The following is a 22,768-nucleotide window of genomic DNA, read 5'->3' on the forward strand; positions in this document are numbered from 1 at the left end:
GGGACACTTGAAGGGTTTCTCTCCTGTATGTGTTCTAAGGTGCCTAGTTAGGTCATTCTTTTGAGAAAATCCTTTATTACAGTGGGAACACTTAAAAGGTTTCTCTCCTGTATGTGTTCTAAGTTGCCTAGTAAGGTCATTCTTTTGAGAAAATCCTTTATTACAGTGGGAACACTTAAAAGGTTTCTCTCCTGTATGTGTTCTAAGGTGGCTAGTAAGGTCATTCTTTTGAGAAAATCCTTTATTACAGTGGGAACACTTAAAGGGTTTCTCTCCTCTATGTGTTCTAAGGTGCCTAGTAAGATTATTCTTGTGAGAACATCCTGTGTCACAATAGGGACATTGATAAGGCTTTTTTCCACTGCGCGTTCTTGAATGGGTAGTAAGATTACCTTGGCAAGAAAAAATCTTGTCAAAATGAGAACATTTATAAGGATTTTCAATACAGTTCATTTCAGTAAATGTCTTACTGCAATGTAAACACAGATGGGACTTCTCTCCACTGCATGCCGTAATAAGTGAGTTTATCTCGTCTTGTCCATTGTCCAACTCTGGGGAGGGAAAAGAAAGTGATTCATGATTCTGTTGTACAATTTTGTAATTAATTTTCTCTTCGTAAACCATGTCGAACGGATCCTTAAAGCGAGCGGAGCAAGTGTGGAAATAAGTATTCAGGGAGGCTGCAAAGATGAGGACATAGCAATTACGTGACCAGATTTCGACTGACGCAACTTACGGATGGTAAAAATGCGCTGTCATCAACCTTTTCAAATATATGAAAGACCTACTAAAATGTTTACAACCTTTAATAATGGGATTGTTTGGATTTGAGCCTGTAATAATAGACCTTTGGAGAAAATGGTTACCCTTTTCAAAACAACTTAGCTCCTTAAACAATGAAAAAGAGAAAATATACCCTATAAACAAAATCAGCTCCACTTTGAAGAGCCTTTTAAAGAACTGCAATAAAAATTAAGAATAATTTTTGTGTGTATAGTGTATACAGTGTCAGTCACGTTTGTGGTGAAAATAAATTACAATTCATACCTTCAATTGAAATCTATTATTACATTCATTCATGAAAAGGTCTATCAGCCACATTGAATAAAGCATTATAACAATTTGAAATTCAATATATACACTCCCATTGGTAATAGAGTCCCTGCAGTGAATTTTATATCATAAAACAGAATATCTGTTTTTTCAACCTCAAATTTCAGACAGCTGGATAGAGGTTGCAAATCTCTGAATATCTCTAACCACTTTTGATTTTTTTTTAAATGTTCTTGGGCATTTGCAAGAAGTCTTTCCTGAATGTCTAGTGTTCTTTAGGAGTGATCAACGTATGCATTCTCCTTTGCATTTGAGTTCAAGTTCGATCGTAATTCATTAACAGGTTCTCACAATATCGTGATTTCTAGCTTTTTTTCATATACATGTATGACCCTTTGCTCTTTAACCTCATGACCCTAAAATCTAATCAGTTCATTGGCTCTGCAAGAGACATACATCTCCTGAGTTTAATAGTAATCCATCCATCAGTTCTGATGAGAATGCGTTCACAAGCTCTGTTTTAATAGATGAGCCCCATGACCTTTGACCCAAAATCTAATCAGTTCATTGGCTCTGCAAGATACATACATGTCCTGAGTTTGATGGTAATCTGTCCAGGCAAAAAATTAAGTTTTTCATTTTGGAGGCTCCATTTCAAATTTTTTGAAAAATTTTCGGGGGCTACTATTTCAACTTTCGGGGGCTCTTTTTTCTGGGGCTACTTTTTCATTAATTGATAAAAGGATAGGCCTACAGTTTGTCGAGATTTGTTTAGTAGGATAAGGTTTCAGGCTTCCTGCTTCATAATTGCCTATTAAAAAAGAAACCCCTTTTTCTAGTTCAATAACTAAGATTTCATGCATTGATTTGATGCAATAACTGTAACATAATAGATCTAGACCCTAGATTGTGATTTGATTTGACTTGAAGATGAAAGAATGTTGATCATACCTGCAGTAATTGATTGCTCAGTTTCTCCTCCTCCTTCACCTTGAGTTGTAATAGGTTCAAATATCTCTTCCTCATCTTGCTTTATGGTGGCATAGACCATTTCTATAAGAAAGGGAAATCAAGAAGAAATGTTCAACATCATTTTTCTTAACAGCTGTGCATTTGCTAATTATTTGAGGTTTTTGAACTTTTTTTTCAGACCATGTCAATTCTTGTGGTTTAATTTGATGTTCAAGATATTAAACTGGAAAATAGGGAAAATGTTATTTACTTATTAAAGGGGAATTAACCTCAAAATTCATGTTAATTTTAGTTCGTAGGCCTCTGAAAAATATAAAACATCGTACATTTGACGAAAGGTAGGACGTAACTCTTCTTTAGAATCCTTTGTCTTTCTGAGATCTGAGTATTTTAAGAACATCGCTATTGTGTTTGCACTTGGCCTGTTCTGTGACGTATCGCATGGAGTCAACTAGTACATTGGATTTTGTACATACGTTTACCTGCTATAAGCTACATACACATTACACTCACGTTGCAGCCAGCTCGAGCATGCACAATAAAAATAAGATTTGTCAATAACCACCCCAATTTGTAACAACATTGCACACAAATGTCACAATTCAATTACGATATAAATGACATACTCTTTTTGCCTCAATCTCAACTATCCTCTTTTCTGTTGACTGACAGGATTATTGGAACCGGTCTATTGGCAAAAATTGACGGAACTGCATCCTTTTTCAGCAGCCACAGTGCCTAACACTTGGCAGTACACCATGTTTGACGTGTATTGCATATACAATGTATAATGCACGCTTCTAGGCATATTGCCCTGCTACATCAGGGAAGTGTTTCACAAAGACTAAGATTGACTTTAAGTTGGACTTAACTATGGCAGACCGTTCATGCCACGGTTTCCTCTCACCATTATAATCTTTAGATAATATCTTTTTCTTCAATAATGAATTATCAAAAAAGTTAAATTCTGTAGATTTGTGACCATGATTTGAACGTCCCCTGAGAGACCAATGCCAGTAAATGGAGAGAGCAAACAGTGACATGAATGGCCTGCCATAGTTAAGTCCAAATTAAAGTCTATCTTAGTCTTTGTGAAACACTCCCCAGTTCTCCTTGCGATACGTCACAACTAGGAAGTTTTCAAGGGAAATTTCGACAAAATGGCAGCTTCCATGGGCAGCAGACGACGTCGTTAATATGGCAAAATAGGGTCTCTTTATTGTCCTTGCAAAACAATATTATTTGACCTACAGTAATGCTTTTTATATCAAATAAAACGTTGTTTTACTCTTATGTCATGATAATGCTTCGTAGTCAAGAGGTTAATTCTCAATTTTTTTCTTTCCTTCTGAATATAGGTCTAGTCATCATGCTTTACATTTTAGGTTTTTTTCAAGCCAATGACCCCCCCCCCCCCCCCCCAATTAATTACTTTAAAGTTACGGGCAGTAAATGAATAGACTTATCCTACACATGCTCCAATATCAATTACCCCAAGTTCTAGATTAGGGTTAGGGTGGCAATCAAATTTCAGGTGAGTTAAGATTCAGGGTAAGGGTCAGACTTAGGTTATAGTGTTTGATCCAAGATCGAAGTTTGGTTGGTTGGCGTATGATACTGATCACAGAGCAATTGTCACTGAATTGTGTGTTTGATGATAACAGCTGTGCACGCTACGTGCAATTCAATGGATGTTTACGAGAAGTTGCACCATACAATCCACAGCCACTGCTGTCGCGATTGCTGTGGGCGCACGTTATTTGTTATGTGGTTGCGGGGAGATATATCCCACTGCTAAGACGCCCGCGGCACTCAAAGCATTTAAATGCATGAAAAGCTGCTTGAGCAGAAGAAAGCCAAGATGCAGCCCTTCAGTGCCCATCAAAATAAATCGCAACAAATTTCTGCAATTGTGTGCGATGACTGAGCTAGCTACGAGTGGCCCTGTTGCAGGATGGCAGCCTCTAGAAGCCGAACTTTCAGCTACTTTCTGAAGAGATGTGATAGTAGACCTATTTTTATAAAACAAATAATACAAAGGTTTTTCGTTTGTGACGTTATGGCGATGCACCGCTATTCACAATAGGGACTTTTTTAATTTGCACGTTCACTAGTGGACTGCGACGTATGCGGTCACTTTTGAAGCAGTGCGCATGCTCATCGACGAGCTCATCGTTCATAGCAGAATTCTCGAATGCGTTCGCCCTTGTTTTGCCGTCGTTCGCAAACTGTGACGGTACATGTTCATAAGCAATCTTTTGTACGCACGAAACGGGCACAAAACATCACACTGAAGTCACAAAATAGACCCAATTGACTTAATTCTAGAACTGGAGAGTAGTGGAAGCGTGAATTCTCTTAAATTAACACATTTCCGAGTCTGTAATTTCCCTAAAATCAAAATTGTTGCAGAATAATTCATAAAATGATTTTTATTATTATTTTTTTATATTTATGCATCGCCAATCTGTTGCAGCATAATTTTCGAGATCAGTCCCATGCACCGAAGTTGGTGTGTTGGATCTTTAGTTTTTCGATCAAATTTCGCGCTCACAAGGCAGAATAATTCATAAAATGAACACATTTTATTTATGCATCGCTAATCTGTTGCAGCATAAGTTTTGAGAACATTCCCATGCATCGCTAATCTGTTGCAGCATAAGTTTTGAGAACATTCCATCGCGCTCGCTAAGCGAGCATCGTCGTTGTGTAAAATCGAAAAGGTAACAAACAACAGTCAGCGTGCGTCGTCAACCCTGCTTAAAAATGATTGCATACGTCGCAGTCTATTTATGAACGAGCAAATCAAAAAGTCCCTAATGGCACAAAATTCACTTGGCTACGCCTCGTGAATTTTATTGCACTATAGTGAATACCCTCATGCGCTGCATCGACCATAACGCACTCACACCTATTATTTGTATACTAACACATACATGTATTTCAAGGGGAGGTCGGTGAACTTGTTCTGTGGACGGTTTTTGTGAAAGGATGCCCTGGTGGTTAATACTTACATTACGTCTTAACTAATTTACTTCATTCAATTCAATTCAATTCAATAAGGGTTTATTCATATGACAATCTGGAAGCCGAAGCTGAATTGCAGGTCATTTATACAAGATAAAAACATCATATTTAAAATACACTGATCATTATACATGTTAACATGAAATAAAATTAATGACATACTGTATAAAAGGATAAATATACTAGATACATTTATACACATAATAGGCAACATCATTAAACATAAACATATAAAAAATACATGAAGCTTACTTTTTTGAATAATAATCGTTTAAGATACGAACAAAATAGGGAATAGAGCTATTATTAAAGCGATTGGTTTTACAAATAAATTGAGAATATTTCTGTACATTTCGTAAATTAAATTTAACAATTCTTTGACTTGGTAGCCATAAAGAGCACAATTCATGCTTTTCTAAGTTAATGGCGAAATCAAAACAAAGTTTATTCCTACGTTCTTCCGTTAACAAATTGCACAATTCTAGAGCATGATGATATGTTACATAATTAAGTCCCAAAATAATTCTACATGCCCATTTTTGTATTCGTTCAATATTATCTGTTTGTTTACTCGTTAGGTTGGAATGAAAAAGTGGTGCACAGTACTCTAATATTGGTCTTATGTATCCAGTATAAGCAATAACGAGATCACTAATAGGTAAATTAATTAACTTGACAGAAGGTATCATTTTCTAAAATTTGGTTCACATCAAGATCATTAAAATCACCGACTTCCTTGTCGAGTCCACAAGGGGCTTTAACAAATTCAGTAACAGAATTCATCCCCACCCAAAATCATTCAATAATATGAGGTACAAAATTTCTTTGAAATGCTTCGAAATAAGGATCACATTGCACCAGTGTGCATCAATGAACCCTATAGCCCTCAAGCTAACACTAGAGCCCAGCCATATAGGACTTAATTCATTGCATGCATCAGTACATACTAATTTCATGTTCCAATTTTACACCTTGATTTATTTTTTGTTTGTTGTTGACCACCCTGAGCGCCATTGTACAATAGAATTCTCTTGATAACTACATGATACCATACCTTGTTCAGTCGATGGGTCTTGTCCTTCTGTACTTGAGAGAGATTCAAACGTGTCAGTGTCAACTTCTTGTTTGATGGTGATGACCAGACCTATAAAGGAACAAAGAAGAAATATTTTCATATTATCTGAGAAGTAAAATTTGATCTGGTTACCTATTACTGGCTACAAAGAGAATAATGAATTTTATAACCAAATAAAAAATGATATGCCAATAACTCACAAGAATGAATGTCATAGTATGAAACGGAGGGAAAAGAGCATTGAAGGACATCTATAGATCTATGCAGTAAGATCTATAATATGGATATTTTCAGTTCTTTTTTTTAATTGGACTTTGCAAGCAAGGGCGGTAATCTGAACATTGTTGTAAGTTTTGTGTTATCTTTTGTTGTATCTTCCAGAGATAACACAGCGCTAATACTGTTGTAATTTGGTTTTCAGGATACCAAATTACTCTTTGACACGCCCATTTGTATGGACCTGACCAATCAAGATCTATTTTATATAAACATGATAAGTAGGTCCAATAGGAATACTTCATGCAATGTCTGAAGATGCACCTAGCCATGCTAATTTGGGGCGTAATTAGTTAGTTGAGCGCTTATTACGTGCTTCATTATATGCGCTGTGACATGTGGATCATGAAGACAAGTCAAGCTTGCACTTAGTGGTTAAGAAACATCACAGAGATGAGAGCATTGAAATCGTCATATCATATCATGTAATTTCTTTAAAAGTTCTTATATATGATGTTTCCGGTCAACACACAATCTTCTTCTAACTCGTCTATTGGCACGAAGTTGGTTCTGAGCAAGGAAGATTGCCGCCATTATATCACCACGAAAGATACAACAACCCCCTTCCTATTGTTAATATTGTTGTTAATACTATGCAAGATAAGATAAGATACAACAATTTTCTGAATACCAATCACCTTGTCATATTATCTCCCATGGGCATATGCAAACGAGGATTAAGCGCCATTTTATCAACAACACGCACTATTACAGCGCACAAAAGTTTGAGCGCAGGCGTGGCCAAAGAGATGAGAGAAAAGATACAACAAAAGTTACAACAATTTTCAAAATACCAACTTTATCTTAACTTCAAAGATACAACAATATTAGAGATAACACAGGGTTCAGAATCCACCAAGGAGTGTGCCCCACAGATGCATCCTTCCTATTCACAACAAACATTCTTATTTTCTGGTTGGCTCAATTGATTTTGCTTTTAAGGGATATTAATCCCTGATAGCAAACTACTCTAAAAGAAAGCAGAAATATCTCAGAAGCAGACAAGTGAAGTCACTATGACGAACTGCTGGACAACTTTCCCATTTGTTCCAACGCACAAAATGACTAAAACATCAATTTTTCAAAATCTATGACCCAGGAGTGTCTTTTCTTTTTAGAGAACCTTTAATAATAAATTATACACAATATATTTTTAGAGAAAAACTGAAATTTATGGTATTTTTGTACACAACAAACGGGGGAGTTATCTGTGACTACATGTACGTCACAATCCAGTAACCAAATCATTAATTTTGAGATTTGCACAGACTTAGTGACATCATATTATAAACACTCATAACTTTCTTATTATTTTGTATGATTTCACCAATCCACTTATTTTGCTGCTTTCTCTCAATGTTGTTGATTTGCTATCAATGTATGATTTTCCTTTAAGAACCTATAGCATACCGTCTTGAGTTACAAGCTGACCCTCATATCTCAATCCATCTGCACCTGGAATGGAAAGACACTCAACTTCTCCTTCCTTCTTGATGCAGATGTTTCCTGTACATGTAAAAATAAAAATCATTAAAACTCTTGATCACTATAGACTTATCATTTCTATAATATGGAGTGAAGTAGAGACATGTTATTTAAGAATACGGTATGCAAATTGTGTTTTTGAATATTTATGTATTACCATAATAGGCATCTGTTTAGAGGTTGTTTGGTGCAAATAAACATTCTTGATTCTGAGCTAGTGGATTGACTTGTTTTGAATAAATCTTACTTATTTTTTGTTCTTCATAATTTGATGTGTAAGGTGAAGCTTCTGGTTGTATTAATTAAAGATGCATTGTAGTGGGCTCTCACTGGGGAATTTGACACCATTTGGGCGTTTACCAATGATAAGTGTTGTCAATCACCAGGATTAGCCTCCAGGTTTATGACCAACAAGCCTTATGTAATGCTGTGCTTATTCCACCCATCTTCATATATGGTAAAGCCATTATCTTACATTTTCCACACCCAAAGACTCTCGGAACAACTAGGGGGTATTTCTTGATGGGACCTTCTGCACATGGAAACTGCCAGCAACCCCCCTTTAAATTTTCAATTGCTTATGCCTATGAGTATGGTAACACTCGTGAATGACAATACTTTTTTCATTGTATTCAATATAGCTTTAATTTTTTTTTAAATCAGTGCAGAGATGAAAATTATCTGTATATTATGTGCATCCTTATTATTTTTCTTTTCTTTTCTTTTGAAAGAGAGCTTTCTTTACTATTTACCCAAAGGTGTAAGGGATCTCCTCGTTGCCTATCTTATACTATCGTTCCCTATTTTTGCACAATTCGTGTACTGGAGGTACCATCTTTAATATAAGGTTCGACTCCTTGTTAAGGTTTTTAAATTTTTCAGACTTGCAATATGTTTCCTCTTCACATCTTTGTATGTAATGTTTATGTGTAACATTAGACTTCAAAGCAAATTTCAATCTCACAGCAACACAAACAAAAACAAAAGAAATCACACTCACAGAGCAAATATTTTGAAATAGATGAGAGGGAGCATATACTGAACTTATATTGTCATTACTCATCAGAAACATTACCAAACAAAGCAGAACACATTGAAACACTCCATACCTTCATCATGTTCATGTGATGACTGAAGAGTTCCATCTCCTACTCCATCTGTACTTGAGAGAGACGTCCGACAATCGATTCCTTGCTTCATCGCCATGCTATCTGTGAAACAATATTGGACAATACTTGATAATATGTTTTGCCTTCTCATGAAATAATCACTGTAACGAGAGTGTACAAACACACTTGCGCTCGTCCAGTATTCAGTCAACGCATTGACATTCAGTGCTTTGTCGCACAATTGTTAGCTTATGTAGTTTTTTGTGATGTATACATTGCGCCTCTCTCTTGTGTATTGAAATGGATTCAAAATAGCGACTTCCCGTGCTGGATGTTTCGCGGCAGCTCCGTTAAACGGCCCTTCTTTTACTTTTGCAATGCATTGGCACGAACTTAGATCAAGATCTATCGGCAGATGTTGTTTTTGGAAGTTTATTTTCGTCTTCATGTCAACAATGCAAGATAAAATTGTCGGTAAGATGTGTGGAAATGTATAGTTATTGTACCGTTCGTAGATCTTGTCCCATATGTGCAAATTTCGTGCTGGTTTTGACTTACTTTTTAAAATTTTGTTACTCTTTCGTCGCATAGGCCGCACCCCAAATTTTTGATATTTTCTCTTCCAAAAATACTGCGGCCTTTACGCTGGCAAATACGGTACGCTTCGCTCCTTGGCAATGGAGATACCACGCACAAATCGTGTGATCGTATTCTATTCGGCGCGACTGAATTCTGGGCAGAAAAATGCGTCGTCTTCTTGCGGAAATATTTTGCTTATCATCATTCTATATTTTAAGTGACTATAAAATCCTGTTAGAGGAATAATTTTCTTTTCTTTTCATGGGTGGATTGCCAAATAAAAGAGGTAAGAATTCAAAATATTAGCGATTTCCCCGTAAGTGACCGAATACCGAATAATTTTAAGTCTCACCGATGTTTCTATCAAAAGATACAGCCCCTTCGAAACGCTGCAATATTCATGGCATTTTGATCAGAATCGACGAAAAAGACGTACATGCAGAGTTATGTTGTTTTGCTAAATTTAGCCAAACAGCTGTATCGCGCGATATGCAAGCGTATGCATAGCATACGAATGTTATGCGCAACTTGCAGCTTGAGCCACGTTGTCTCCACGATACTTGCTATTGACTATATGGCTAGCTGTTCACGCAAAAAAAAAAAAGGAAGTGAATGTACACGTTATAGTCAATGGCAATATCGCGGAGACAACATGCACGTTGTCTCAGCAATATTGCCATTGACTATAACGTGTATTCACTTCCGGGTTTTACTGTGCGAACGGCTATCCATACTTTCATTCACTATACGTGCAGATGTCACGCGATGTAACCATGGTTTGGACTGAGCTGAGCTCACGCCTCCCTAATTAGCTGATTCAAAAAATGGGGGAAGGGTATTTTCAAACTGTTGTGGCGAATGATCCCTTGGGGCTAGCGAAAAAAAAAAGCACCTGGATATTATCCTTATGTCTAGCCCCACTTAAGCCGCGGGGGCGCAGCTCAGGAAAGTGGCAAATTTTTGAGCTAGGATGCAAACAACATTTCAATCTTTTTTTTCTTTTCTAAATCGGGAAGAAAAAAATTTGGTAACAATAAAAAAAATTGGGAAACCGATTTGATTCAGGTTTTTATCAGGCCTGTGAATTTCAATTTCTTCATAAAATCATTGACCAATTTTGCATGGTCGCGCAATAATAATAATAATCCGGTTTTTTATATAGCGCTCAATACACCGATCCAACAATGTACATGTACCTAAGCGCTTTACAGATATATTATTACCCAGCCAGTCGCCATTTTACAGGCGCACACTTGCTCATTCAACCACATGAACGTTCGCATCCTACCGGGTACCCATTTAACACCTGGGTGTAGAGTAGCAAGTGCAGGTAAATATCTTGTCAAAGGATATTAGTGCCGTGTCGGGATTCGAACCCTCGACCTTCGCATCTACAGTTAAGCGCCTTAAACCACTCGACCACAACACTCCCGCAATGCACGTAGACCACATAGGGATGCGTGCAATCTCAATGGGGAGCATTTCAGGCCATTTATAAAAAAATATCCATGTTTAGCGTCCCCGCCTGCTTCCTTTTTGGGGGCCGCCTCCTATTTTTTTTTTTTTTGAAATTTTTTTTGGATTTTTTTTTTTTTAAAGAAAAAAAACATGAAAAACACTGCTAAGATGGGTCTATTTCTGATTAAAAAAATAAAATTAAAAAAATGTCGGCGGCCATCTTGAAAAATAGCCCGACTGTCAGGGAAAATGTACCGAGCAGCCATTTTGAGCGGCCATTTTGAAAGAAAAAAAAAAAAGGGCATCCTCCTTCCTAAACATGTTTTTTTTTTTATTTGGCCTTGGCACACAACATCGGGTGCGCGATCAGACACCCTAATAATGGCGATTATTATTTATAGTAAATAAAGGCGCATATGCACAGAGTTCTCTAAATTGAGCTAGAGTAAAGGAGCCCGTTTTCGGCCACTTAAGACAAAATCCTATTTTTAGGACCCTTTACTTCCTATTTTTGTTCAAATCATGAAGCAAATATTATTATTATTTAAACAAAACAAGAATCCCAGAAAAAAATCACGAATTGCCATGACAATATTCATTCAATTTTCACTGTTTCGGAGTCAGTTTTCGGCATAGCGTACCAGTTTTCGGCCGCATGTACAAAGTCATTAGGAAGCGCGCGCACGCGCCGTGCGTTTCCGCACTGATCTATAGCACTAGCGGGCGGAGCAGATATCCCACGCCGGAGCTCCCCGGAGCTCGCCAGGCCGAAAACTAGTACTGTGGTGATCAGATATTGGAATCTGAATTAGATATCGTGTGTGCGTTGCGGTGTGCGGCTGCATTGATTTAATACATGCGATGAGATACTTTTGAGCTTGCGACTAGCACAAAATCGGGCTCTAAATCTGAAAAATACTTGAAATAAAGCTCATTTTATAGTACCCATATTTCTTACAGACACGCGTAAGATACTCGATTTTTCAGATTCGGGTAGCGGGACCGCCGATTACATTGCTAAAATGTGATATTTTAGGATATATTTTTCATTGCAAATGTGGTTCTTCAGTGACACTGGCACTGGCATGGTATGGTATGTGTGGGATATGTGTTATGCTATTATGCAATGTATTTTAGAGTGATTTTACCTTGCATCCAACCAATCGGCCGAAAACTGGAGCTGGCCGATTACCGGCTCCTTTACTCTAATAACTACCTGCAGAGATGCCAACCCTATAGGATGGCTGTCAGTAACATTTACCATATTTGTCCGTAACAAATGGGGGTCCTTCCGTAACGCAAGACACCGCAGCATAATTTTCGCGCAAAACGTACACAAACACCCAATCAGTCTTACTGCATTTCGAACCTACCAGTTTAAGTCCAAAATAAAGATGTGCATAAAAACGTTTTTAAAAATCTGTTTCCAGTCAAAGGATCTCCTCCTCGGGTACTCGCTCTTTTTAATGAATCCATGATAATATTCAGGGGCTCGTTCCTAGAAACCAACGACAAGACAGTCATAACTTTATCCGCCAACTACGGAGATGTCTCTGATCTTCCTAAACCGTTTCACGAAGAGCTTACTAGCTAGTATCTCGTGAGATCGATACTATCGGCGAGAAGAGGAGCCAAAACTTAGCCTTAGTCGCAATACCACCGGATTATTACAAAATTAATATTAGGGAAAATGCAATTATTTAAATGAATTAGTAATAAAAAAGATTGAAAATGATACCAAGAAATAAGAGATGCAATATACTTCCAAATGTATGTAGATTGTACAATAGAAGTACTTTTAACATATAATTGTGAGTATTTCATTATATGACCGGTGAATCAGTTTGGTTCTTGAGATGGGTACCCCCCGGATATTTTAGTTTGATAGTTTATAAAAATACACCAATATATTATTTTTAGAAAAATACGATGTAATGAACTTTATGTCCAATGTTTTAGGTATCAGTTGAATAATCAAATGACAAAACTTCAACATTCCAAAGGTTAAAACACATTTTTTAAACTGTGCATTTTACACATTTGAAGAAAAAAAAGCAATATGGGTCTGAAAACTAAAGAATACACTTCAAACTATGGCTTGCATGCTGTGGCAAAATAGCTATCCTTTCGACGATTTTACAATGTGAAAAGAAACGCGTATTATCAGTTTATTTAAGTGGAAAAAACCTAAAATATAAACATGGCATATTTTCAACAGATTTTCTAATGTAAAAAATGATAACTTCCTGTTTAAGTGAATGTGTTGATAAATCATAGTTGTAGGATTTATTGTCCTTTTTTGCCAGCCATAGTCTACCCAATAAATGACATGTGATGGCGCTGCCCATCGACTAAATAGTTATGACAGAGATACGACGGTGTCAGAGGCGTCATAACTCCTTAGTCAGGGTGTTGTCGTTGATCTTGGCAAAGAGGGCTTGGTGAAACACGTAGCGGACAAGTTGCTCACTAACGCTGATTTAGTCGAGAAGTTAGACTTATGACGGTTTGTAGGAACGGGCCCCAGGAAGAAAACACCTCGTTCAAGCGTCGAATGGCAAATTCGAATCGACAGTCAAATAGCAGAACTCGTATCCTACACACGCACATGTACACTCACCGGTACCACAGACACACCAGCCCAGGCCGCTAGGCCCGGCGTTCATGAACAACAACACACCGTATACTGCACTTGCAATGCGCCCGCTGAATCACCGAAGTCTTCGCTACTATACTTTGAATGGGTGGCTTAACTGCAGCAGGCGCCGCGCGCACGATCATCTACCACCATGCTCCCCCCAAAAGGCACGACCGCACGTAGCATACCAGTATCAAAACAGTAATAACGGCGGCCGTGTTGTTTCAGAATTAAACAAGATGGCGGCGGACGGACCATGTGTGCGAAAGTGCCTATCCAGTGTAGTCAAATTCAGTGAAATTATAGGTAAATGCGTGCGACATGCAGCGCTGTGTACGGAGGCTATGTGATAAGGCGGCATTTGCTATAGAGTAAAGGAGCCCGTTTTCGGCCACTTAAGACAAAATCCTATTTTTAGGACTCTTTACTTCCTATTTATTATCATTTCTTGTTCAAATCATGAAGCAAATATTATTATTTAAACAAAAAAAGAATCCCAGAAAAAAATCACGAATTGCCATGACAATATTCATTTCAATTTTCACTGTTTTGGAGCCAGTTATCGGCCGAGCGTTTCAGTTTACGGCCGCATGTACAAAGTCAATAGGAAGCGCTCGCGCGCGCCGTGCGTTTCCGCGCTGATGTACAGCACAAGCGGGCGGAGCAGGTATCCCACGCCGGAGCTCCCTGGTGCTCGCCTGGCCGAAGACAGGCACAGCGGTGATTGGAAGTTGGAATCTGAATTAGACAGACATATCGTGTGTGCGTGGCAGGGTCCGGCTGCATTGATTTAATACATGCGATGAGATACTTTTGAGCTTGCGACTAACACAAAATCGGGCTCTTAATCTGAAAAATACTTGAAATAAAGCTAATTTTATGGTACCCATATTTCTTACATACACGCGTAAGAAACTCGATTTTTCAGATTTGGGTAGCGGGACCGGCGATTACATCGCTAAAATGTGATATTTTAGGATATATTTTCCATTGCAAATGTGGTTCTTCAGTGACACTGGCATGGTATGGTATGTGTGGGATATGTGTTATGCTATTATGCGATGTATTTTAGAGTGATTTTACCTTGCATCCAACCAATCGGCCGAAAACTGGAGCTGGCCGATTACCGACTCCTTTACTCTAATGTACTTTTATTTATAGTTTCCCGTAACCTTTTGATTGTTTACCGTAACGCCGTAACAAGAGCATTAATACCGTAACAAATACGGCGAAACCGTAACGGTAGGGTGTCTGAACGATTTTTCAATTTTCAATTTTGGATCGTTTTTCACCATTTTTGTTTGATATTTGAATAAAAAATGTTATCAGAATAATACATTTCAAATTTCAAGTCTCATCGATGTTTCTATCAAAAGTTACCGCCCCTCCAAAACGCTGGTATATTCATATCATTTTGGTCAAAATCGACGAAAAAGACGTCCACGCAGAGTGATGTTGTTTTGCTAAATTCAGACAAACAGCTGTATCGCGCGATATGCAAGCGTATGCATATAGTACGCATGTTGCTAAGCCAATGCGCGACTTGCAGCTTGAGCCACGCTGTCTCCGCGATATGTGCCATTGACTAGTATGGTTGGCAATTCTCGCCGTAGAACCCGGAAGTGAATACACGTTGTAGTCAACGGCAATATCGCGGAGACAACGCACGTTGTCTCCGCGATATTGCCATTGACTATAACGTGTATTCACTTCCGGGTTTATGGAGGGAATTGCCAACCATAATTTCAGTCACTATAATGTGTAATTGAATTTGGGGTTTCGTTCGTGCGCGGAGATGTTACGCGATGTAACCATGGTTTGGACTGAGCGGAGCGAACGCCCCCTAATTAGCTGATCCACCAAATAGCGAGAAGGGTATTTTTAAACTGTTATCAGTTGTGATCCCTGGGGGCTAGCGAAAATATAATCACATAGAATTGTTCCTTAGGACTGGGACTACTTATCGATCGGGGCGTCATATCTCAAAAGTGACAAACCTCAGAGTTAGCCAGGACACAATGTTTAAATTGCTGTTTTGACCAAGATATTTTTAGAATTTCGGGGGCTAGAGTAGTGGCTCCGGTCTGCGGCCGATCGGCGGGAACTGCCGATTCTATTTTTATTGGAATACTCACAGAATACTTCAATACCCTCAATAAAGAGTCCATATACTTACTTATTAAATAGAAGTCACAAATAGCCTAACTGACCCACAGCGTGGTCAGCATTGACCACGTTTCGAAATGCTTTGAGTTCCCCGGTTTGCGGGCACGCATTACCGGTTTGCGGCACGCGTACGTCACAAAGCTTTGTGCGCTACGTCACGATGAAAGCATGTACCAAATTACTACGGGTAACCCAAATTCTCATGTTTATCTGTTGCTACGGTAAATTTGTCAAGTTTTAAACAATTTCACCTTTTCCTCGAATGGATCATCCCATCCGGGGGTAAGTACTACTAGAAACTATCGGGTCATAGCGGGTACACACATCAGCACACATACCATCATACACGATCCCGCATGTTATGTGTGTATTTACACCCCCCGCCGCAAACCAGAAAAAACACGTAATTACGTGCCGGTTTGCGGCCACCCCATGCAACTGGCCATGCGGTGGCACAATCAAAATATCTGCGATAGGAGACAGACCACAGCCATCATACTTCCACAAAAACATCAAATTTCACCTCCAATCGGACAAATATCGGACAAATAGAGCTACAATATTGATCTAGTCATGCCTCGATCTCTTAACTTAAAAGTTAGCACCTGCTGGAATTTTCATCGGCGACTGATGCCGTAGATTTCCGACATCGCTGACGGATACTCCGTACCGACAGGAGCACCTGCTACGGACGTTTTCGGCAAAGCAGAACTTACCGTGGAATCCACGGTAGGTTTCAATGATTATTATCGAGTCATATTCATTTTATTTTTAAAACAAATACCCCTGGCCGCAAACCGGGCGATGCCGCAAACCGGAGACTCTACTCTACGCCCCTTTGGAAATATTGGAATTTACCTGCTCTTTCATATGACACCTCATTCATTGATTATCACCTTCAGGATCACAACAGATAAAGGTTTGGTTAGTTTGAATCTCGATTTGAAAAAAAAAAATTGACTTTTTTTGCATGGTCGCGCAATGCACGTAGACTGCATAGGGATGCGTGTAATCTCTATGGGAAGAATTTTAGCACACAACATCGGGTGCGCGATCAGACACCCTAGTATTAACGGTTGGCATCTCTGTACCTGCACAAGCACCCGAGCCGTCCGCTCGCAAATGCTGAATATGCACGACTCGAAGGTCCCTCGGTCCTTCACAACCTCTTGCATATTCAGCATTTTCGAGCAAATGGCCCTCTAGTCTGGATCTATAGTCGAGTAAAGGAGCGAGTTTTTTGGCCACCGCCACCTATTAAACAAAATCTGATTTTTGGACTCTTTACTTCATATTTATTAACATTTCTTGTTCAAATCATGAAGAAAATACTATTATTATTTAAACAAAAAAAGAATCTCAGAACAAAATCATGAATTGCCATGACAATATTCTTTTTCATGTAGTCTAGACCCCTACACTGTTTCGGAGGTAGTTTTCGGCCGCATGAACGTACGTAGTCAGTAGCGAGAGCGCCCCGTGCTTTAGCCGGCTGATGCTATAGCACGGGCTCGCTGTGGTAGTCTAAATGTGCGGGGTATTCTGCAGTTAAGCCATTGGCGGTGGTTGTAGCTCAATTTTGGACCTTTCCAGGAGTGGATATTGATAGAAACTCTTCTTAATGCCATTGAGGCTGAATACAGTACGTTTCACTTGCACTTACCTGCTCACTCCGGGCATTCTTGTTTATTTTTTAAAGGAAATACGTCCTGAAATTCACGAAGAATAGAAGTACAAGGAGAAGAAAGAGACGTCTTCGTCCGTGTTGTTGTTGTTTGAGTTTACAGGCGTTTTTTCAGAATTATGTTTAGGCCTACGCGCCATGTGCGTGCGTAACGCATCTATCATAGTCTACTTTCGAGACGTTATAAATTCTAAAAATGTGGATTCTTTTGTAATATTCGTGTTAGCTTTTCTTTTGTAAAAAGTACATAATTTAAGGTGAGGGTTTTACTGTCAGTTGTTATGCATGTATATATATATATATATATATATATATATATGTATTTTTGTTACCTTTTAATCTTTTTTCCAGTGTTCTACTGCTTGTTTCATTTTTGTTTATCTTTTCCACTCTCTATCCCTCTTCCGCTGTTTTTCTTTTTCTTGCCAATTTTTCTCTCACTTTTTTCAGTGTTTTTATCCTGTTCTTCCTATTAATGCATATTTTTGAGTATACTCAACCGTTTTTGTTATATATATATATATATATATATATATATATATATATATATATCAGTGGCGGATCCAGGGGGTCGAAACGACCGCCCCCCCCCCCCCCCTATTTGCGGCATAAAAAAAAGGAAGGAAAAAAGACTCATGAGAATGAAGAAAAAAAGAAAAGAGAAGAGAAAAAAGGGGAAGAGAAAAGAAAGGAGAAGAAAAAAGAAAGAAGGGAAAATTAAGAACCAGAAAAAACACAGATCCAAAGTTAAACGTTAAAAACAGGCCCCTGTGCTACAAAGTATACGGTAGAGCGCATATAGGGGCCGCTTCACAACTCTTAATTATCCCTTCATTTGGCTTCAGCTCATACCAACTCGCTTGAGCTTGTGTTTGAGCTCATGTTGGTAGTAATCATGGACACGGGGCGGCGATCCTGGACCCGACAGAGGGACAATTTGCAATTTTCTTATATCTTTCTCAGCTAAACCAAACAATAGAGCATTACAGCAATCAATAGAGGAAACAAATGCATGAATTAATATCTCAGTGTTTTTTTTATCTAGGAAATTTCGTATTTGTCCAATTTTTCTGATTGCACACATTGCTGAACGGCATGTCATCTTAAGATGATCTTTAAGTTGCAGTTGATAATCCATAATTATATACACCCAGGTTCCTCGCTCCTGCTCTATCAACGACATTTAGACCATAACTACTACAGAAGCAGGGTCCAAGGCGATGGGCTAAACTTTGATGAGAAATGAATAAGCTCAGTCTTGCCAGCATTGATCTTTAACATGTTAGTATGAGCCCATGAAACTATGTCACTAAGACAGTTATTAACTTTCATAATGGCTGCTTGCTTACTGCTTCCGGAGTAAGTCACATAAATTTGGGTATCATCTGCGTATAACATCGAACATTTCAAAATCTCGCTTGGTCGCTACGCCCCCTCGCCTAATCACACAAAACTATGATACAACACTCCACCCACGCTCCCGGCCGTGATTTATCCAATGGTTGGTGTAATAATTTTTTTTCTTTTTCATTTCTACTAACATAATTGTGTGCTATCACAATGATTGTTTCATTTTCCCTTTAAAGCAGGTGCGTACGTAGCGAGAGTCGAGAACGGAACGACGAATCGTCTTCTTTCTCTAATAATTTCATTAAACTATGAAAGGTCAAAGCTTCCGCGCTTCGCGCGGAGGAGGGGGGAAACTGGATTCAGACAAGGATTAATAGTCGATGATGGTACAACAAATCCACTTCTTTCTCTAATAATTTAATGAAAAATCAAAGCTTCAACGCTTCGCGCGGGAAGGGGGAGGGGGGGGGGACTGCATTCAGACAAGGATTACGGATCGAGAATGGTACAACAAATCCTCTTCTTTCTCTAATAATTTAATGAAACATCCAAGCTTCCGCGCTTCGCGCGGGAGGGGGGGGGGGAACTGAATTCAGACAAGGACGGATCGAGAATGGTACAACGAATCGTCTTCTTTCTTTAAGAATTTAATGTAACGTCAAAGCTTCCGCGCTTCGCGCGAAAGGAGGGGGGGGGTGGAAACTTGATTCAGACATGGATTAATAGTCGATGATGGTAAAAAAAATCCACTTCTCTCTTTAATAATTTAATGAAAAATCAAAGCTTCCAAGCTTCGCGTGGGAGGGGGCCTGAATTCAGACAAGGAGTAAGAGTCGAGAATGGAACAACGAATCATCTTCTTTCTCTAATAATTTAATGAAACATCAAAGCTTCCACGCTTCGCGCGGGAGGGGGGGGGGAGAACCACATTCAGACAAGGAAAAAGGGTCGAGAAAGGTAAATACAACGATTCGTCTTTTTTCTCTAATAATTTCAGTAAACTATGAAAGATCAAAGCCTACGCGCTTTGCACAGGAGGGGGGGGGGGGGGTCTGAATTCAGACAAGAAATAAGAGTCGAGAATGATATAATAAATCATCTTTTTTTTCCTCTAAATTAATGAAAGGTCAAAGCTTCCTCGCTTCGCGCGGAAGAGGGGGAAACTTAATTCAGACAAGGATTAATAGTCGAGAATGGTACAACAAATCCTCTTCTTTCTCTAATAATTAAAAAAAAACATAGCTTCCACGCTTCGCGCGTGAGGGGGCCTGAATTCAGACACGGATTAAGAGTCGAGAATGGTACAACGAATTGCTTCTTTGGTTTAGAGCACATTTTCTTCCTTCTTTATTTGTGTCCCAAAATTTGAAAATTTTGCCGATCAATAATTCGTTTCGTTGGGGGGGGGGGGGTGGGGGGAAGGGGGTGGTTAAGGTAACCTTTTTTGGGTCACCCATTACCACAATTGTTTTTTTAATGGAGGGGGGGGGTTCCTCCAAACCCCCCCCCCCTCCCCCCGCTGAGCGACTTTTCGGTCGGCGAGATTTTCAAATTTTCGGGAGAAAAAAAAAAAAAATGGGCCCCCTCCTCTGAGAAATCCTGGATCCGCGCCCCCCCCCCCCCCCCCCCCTTATCGGAAAATCCCTGATCCGCGCCTGTATATGTCCTTTCTTTTGCACGTAGTACGGGCTGCCTTTCTATATGTATGAATCTGTAAATTATTAATACAAATGATGAAAATATCAACTAGTAACTATCTAGAATCTCGCGCTGACTCGCCAGAGTATGATCTTGGTGAAGGCAATGACGCTGTCACGAGTCACTGTAATTATTGTACAGAAAGCCAATTCTCTCAAAAATGGGTAATTCTGGTGATAACGAGCTTTCTTTTCTACATTTTAATGTTCGTAGTATGCAAGCAAACTTTGATAAATTAAATGTATTTTTTTTTGGAACATGTGCTACAGTTCTACGATTATAGGAATCTCTGAAACTTGGTTATCGAGTGAAACTGAAGGAAATGTATTTTTTCTTCCAGGAAGTAATTTAATTATGAATAATCGACAATAGGAGGGGAGGAGGTGTCGTGTTGTATGTCCCCACGCAGTTGAATTACCGAGTTTGAAATGAAGTTATAATGTAATGAATGATGTCAAATTCAACATTTTTTTTTTTTACATAAAACAGTCATGGGTGATTATAATATTAATCTTCTTCAGCACGATGAGAATGCATACGTTTGTGACTTTTCGAACCAGTGTTTATACTGATCTTTCTCTTTATTGCCCTTAATTACTAAACCTATCGGAGATACAGACACTTTTTCTACTCGCATTGATAACATATTTAGTAATGTACGACCTTTACCAGATGCGGGTATTATAATTGCAGATTTGTCTGACCACTTTCCAGTATATATGCGAGGATGTCTTTTGGTAGGAATATCCGTAATACTTCTAGTAATGTTCGAAAAAAAAATTGAGAGATGAGTTGTTAGCAACTGATTGGAGAGAAGTATTACGTAATTATGATGTTGAAAGCTCATATGGTAAATTCTTAAATAAATTCTTTTTGCTAGCTGTATGATTCAAATTTACCTTTATGTAAATGTAGGCCTTATAGTAGAAATCGTATGGAACAACCCCTCGATTGCCATGGATTACTAATTCTATATTGAGGTCAAATAGGAAAAACAAGTTGTACGAGGTCTATAAGCAAGAAATGTCGATTTGTATCCTCGGTTGGGGGGGGGGGGGGGGGTGATAGGTGCCAAAATATTTTCGGCAATGGATCAAAGCAACCAAGAGGTAGAGGCGTGTGGCAGGTTGCACCCCCTCCCTTCCAAGTTATTAACTTTTTCAAGTCACCCTCAATAAAGATAACATTTTAGAGAATATGGGACCCATGTGAGTCCCACATGGGCTTGCTACCTGGGTTATTATCCTCTCAAGCATATAGGCAGGATTTTAATTTAGGGGGGGGGGGGCGGTAGTGAGCACCTCCTAGGGGTGGGTGCAGGGAAGACGATTCGTTGTACCATTCTCGACTCTTAATCCTTGTCTGAATTCAGTTCCCCCCCTCCCACGTGAAGCGCGGAAGCTGTGACATTTCATTAAATTATTAAAGAAAGAAGACGATTCTTATTCTCGACTCTTAATTCTTGCTGAATTCAGTTCCCCCTTCCCGCGCGAAGCGCGGAAGCTTTGACGTTTCATTAAATTATAATTATTAGAGAAAGAAGACGATTCGTTGTACCATTCTCGACTCTTAATCCTTGTCTGAATTCAGTTCCCCCCCCCCTTCCCGCGCGAAGCGCGGAAGCTTCGACGTTTCTTTAAATTATTAGAGAAAGAAGCAATTCGTTGTACCATTCTCGACTCTTAATCCTTGCTGAATTCAGTCCCCCCCCCCCCCCCTTCCCGCGCGAAGCGCGGAAGCTTCGACGTTTCATTAAATTATTAGAGAAAGAAGACGATTCGTTGTACTGTTCTCGACTCTTAATCCTTTTTCTTCCTACGTCATCTTCCTATCCTCTTTCTCTCTCTCTTTTTTGGGGGGGGGGGGGGGCGACCGCCCCCACCACCCCCTGGCTACGCGCCTGTATCCTCTCTGTCTCTCATTATCTCTCTCTCCCACTCTCTTCTGCTTTTTTGCACTTTTGCGCTTCGCGCTTAACATTTACTAAGCTCGTTGCTTTTTAACGCTGCGGCTTTGCATTTGGCGCACTGCATTTCTACGATGCTGTTGATTGAATAAATTGAATAAATTCATCAATTCCTGATGAAGCCGCGCGAGAATTAAATTTATACTTGTCTCATATACGGTCGTCTCATTTACTTCGTTTTCTATTTATATATGTATGTATTATGAAAATGAGATAGCAAAATGTGTATATT

The 22,768-nt window shown here is 39.1% G+C and overlaps 1 protein-coding gene across 4 annotated transcripts in view; it reads right to left on the minus strand.

Moving 5' to 3' along the window:
* The window catches only part of LOC100892295 (gastrula zinc finger protein XlCGF57.1), a 38,895-nt gene extending 21,271 nt beyond the window's left edge, over nt 1-17,624 (minus strand). For all 4 annotated transcript variants that reach the window (XM_030979882.1, XM_030979881.1, XM_011672296.2 and 1 more), the window contains exons 1-6: nt 17,502-17,624; nt 8,998-9,099; nt 7,814-7,909; nt 6,107-6,196; nt 2,005-2,106; nt 471-551 (exon numbers count right to left, since the gene is read on the minus strand). In XM_030979882.1, coding sequence (XP_030835742.1) covers nt 471-551; nt 2,005-2,106; nt 6,107-6,196; nt 7,814-7,909; nt 8,998-9,094 — 466 coding nt within the window. In that variant the 5' untranslated portion in view covers nt 9,095-9,099; nt 17,502-17,624. The remainder of the gene's footprint in view (nt 1-470; nt 552-2,004; nt 2,107-6,106; nt 6,197-7,813; nt 7,910-8,997; nt 9,100-17,501) is intronic.
* Nucleotides 17,625-22,768: the final 5,144 nt, after the last annotated feature.

Source organism: Strongylocentrotus purpuratus, unplaced genomic scaffold, assembly GCF_000002235.5.
Source record: "Strongylocentrotus purpuratus isolate Spur 01 unplaced genomic scaffold, Spur_5.0 spur5_scaffold_10, whole genome shotgun sequence".
In the NCBI taxonomy this organism is placed as follows: domain Eukaryota; kingdom Metazoa; phylum Echinodermata; class Echinoidea; order Camarodonta; family Strongylocentrotidae; genus Strongylocentrotus; species Strongylocentrotus purpuratus.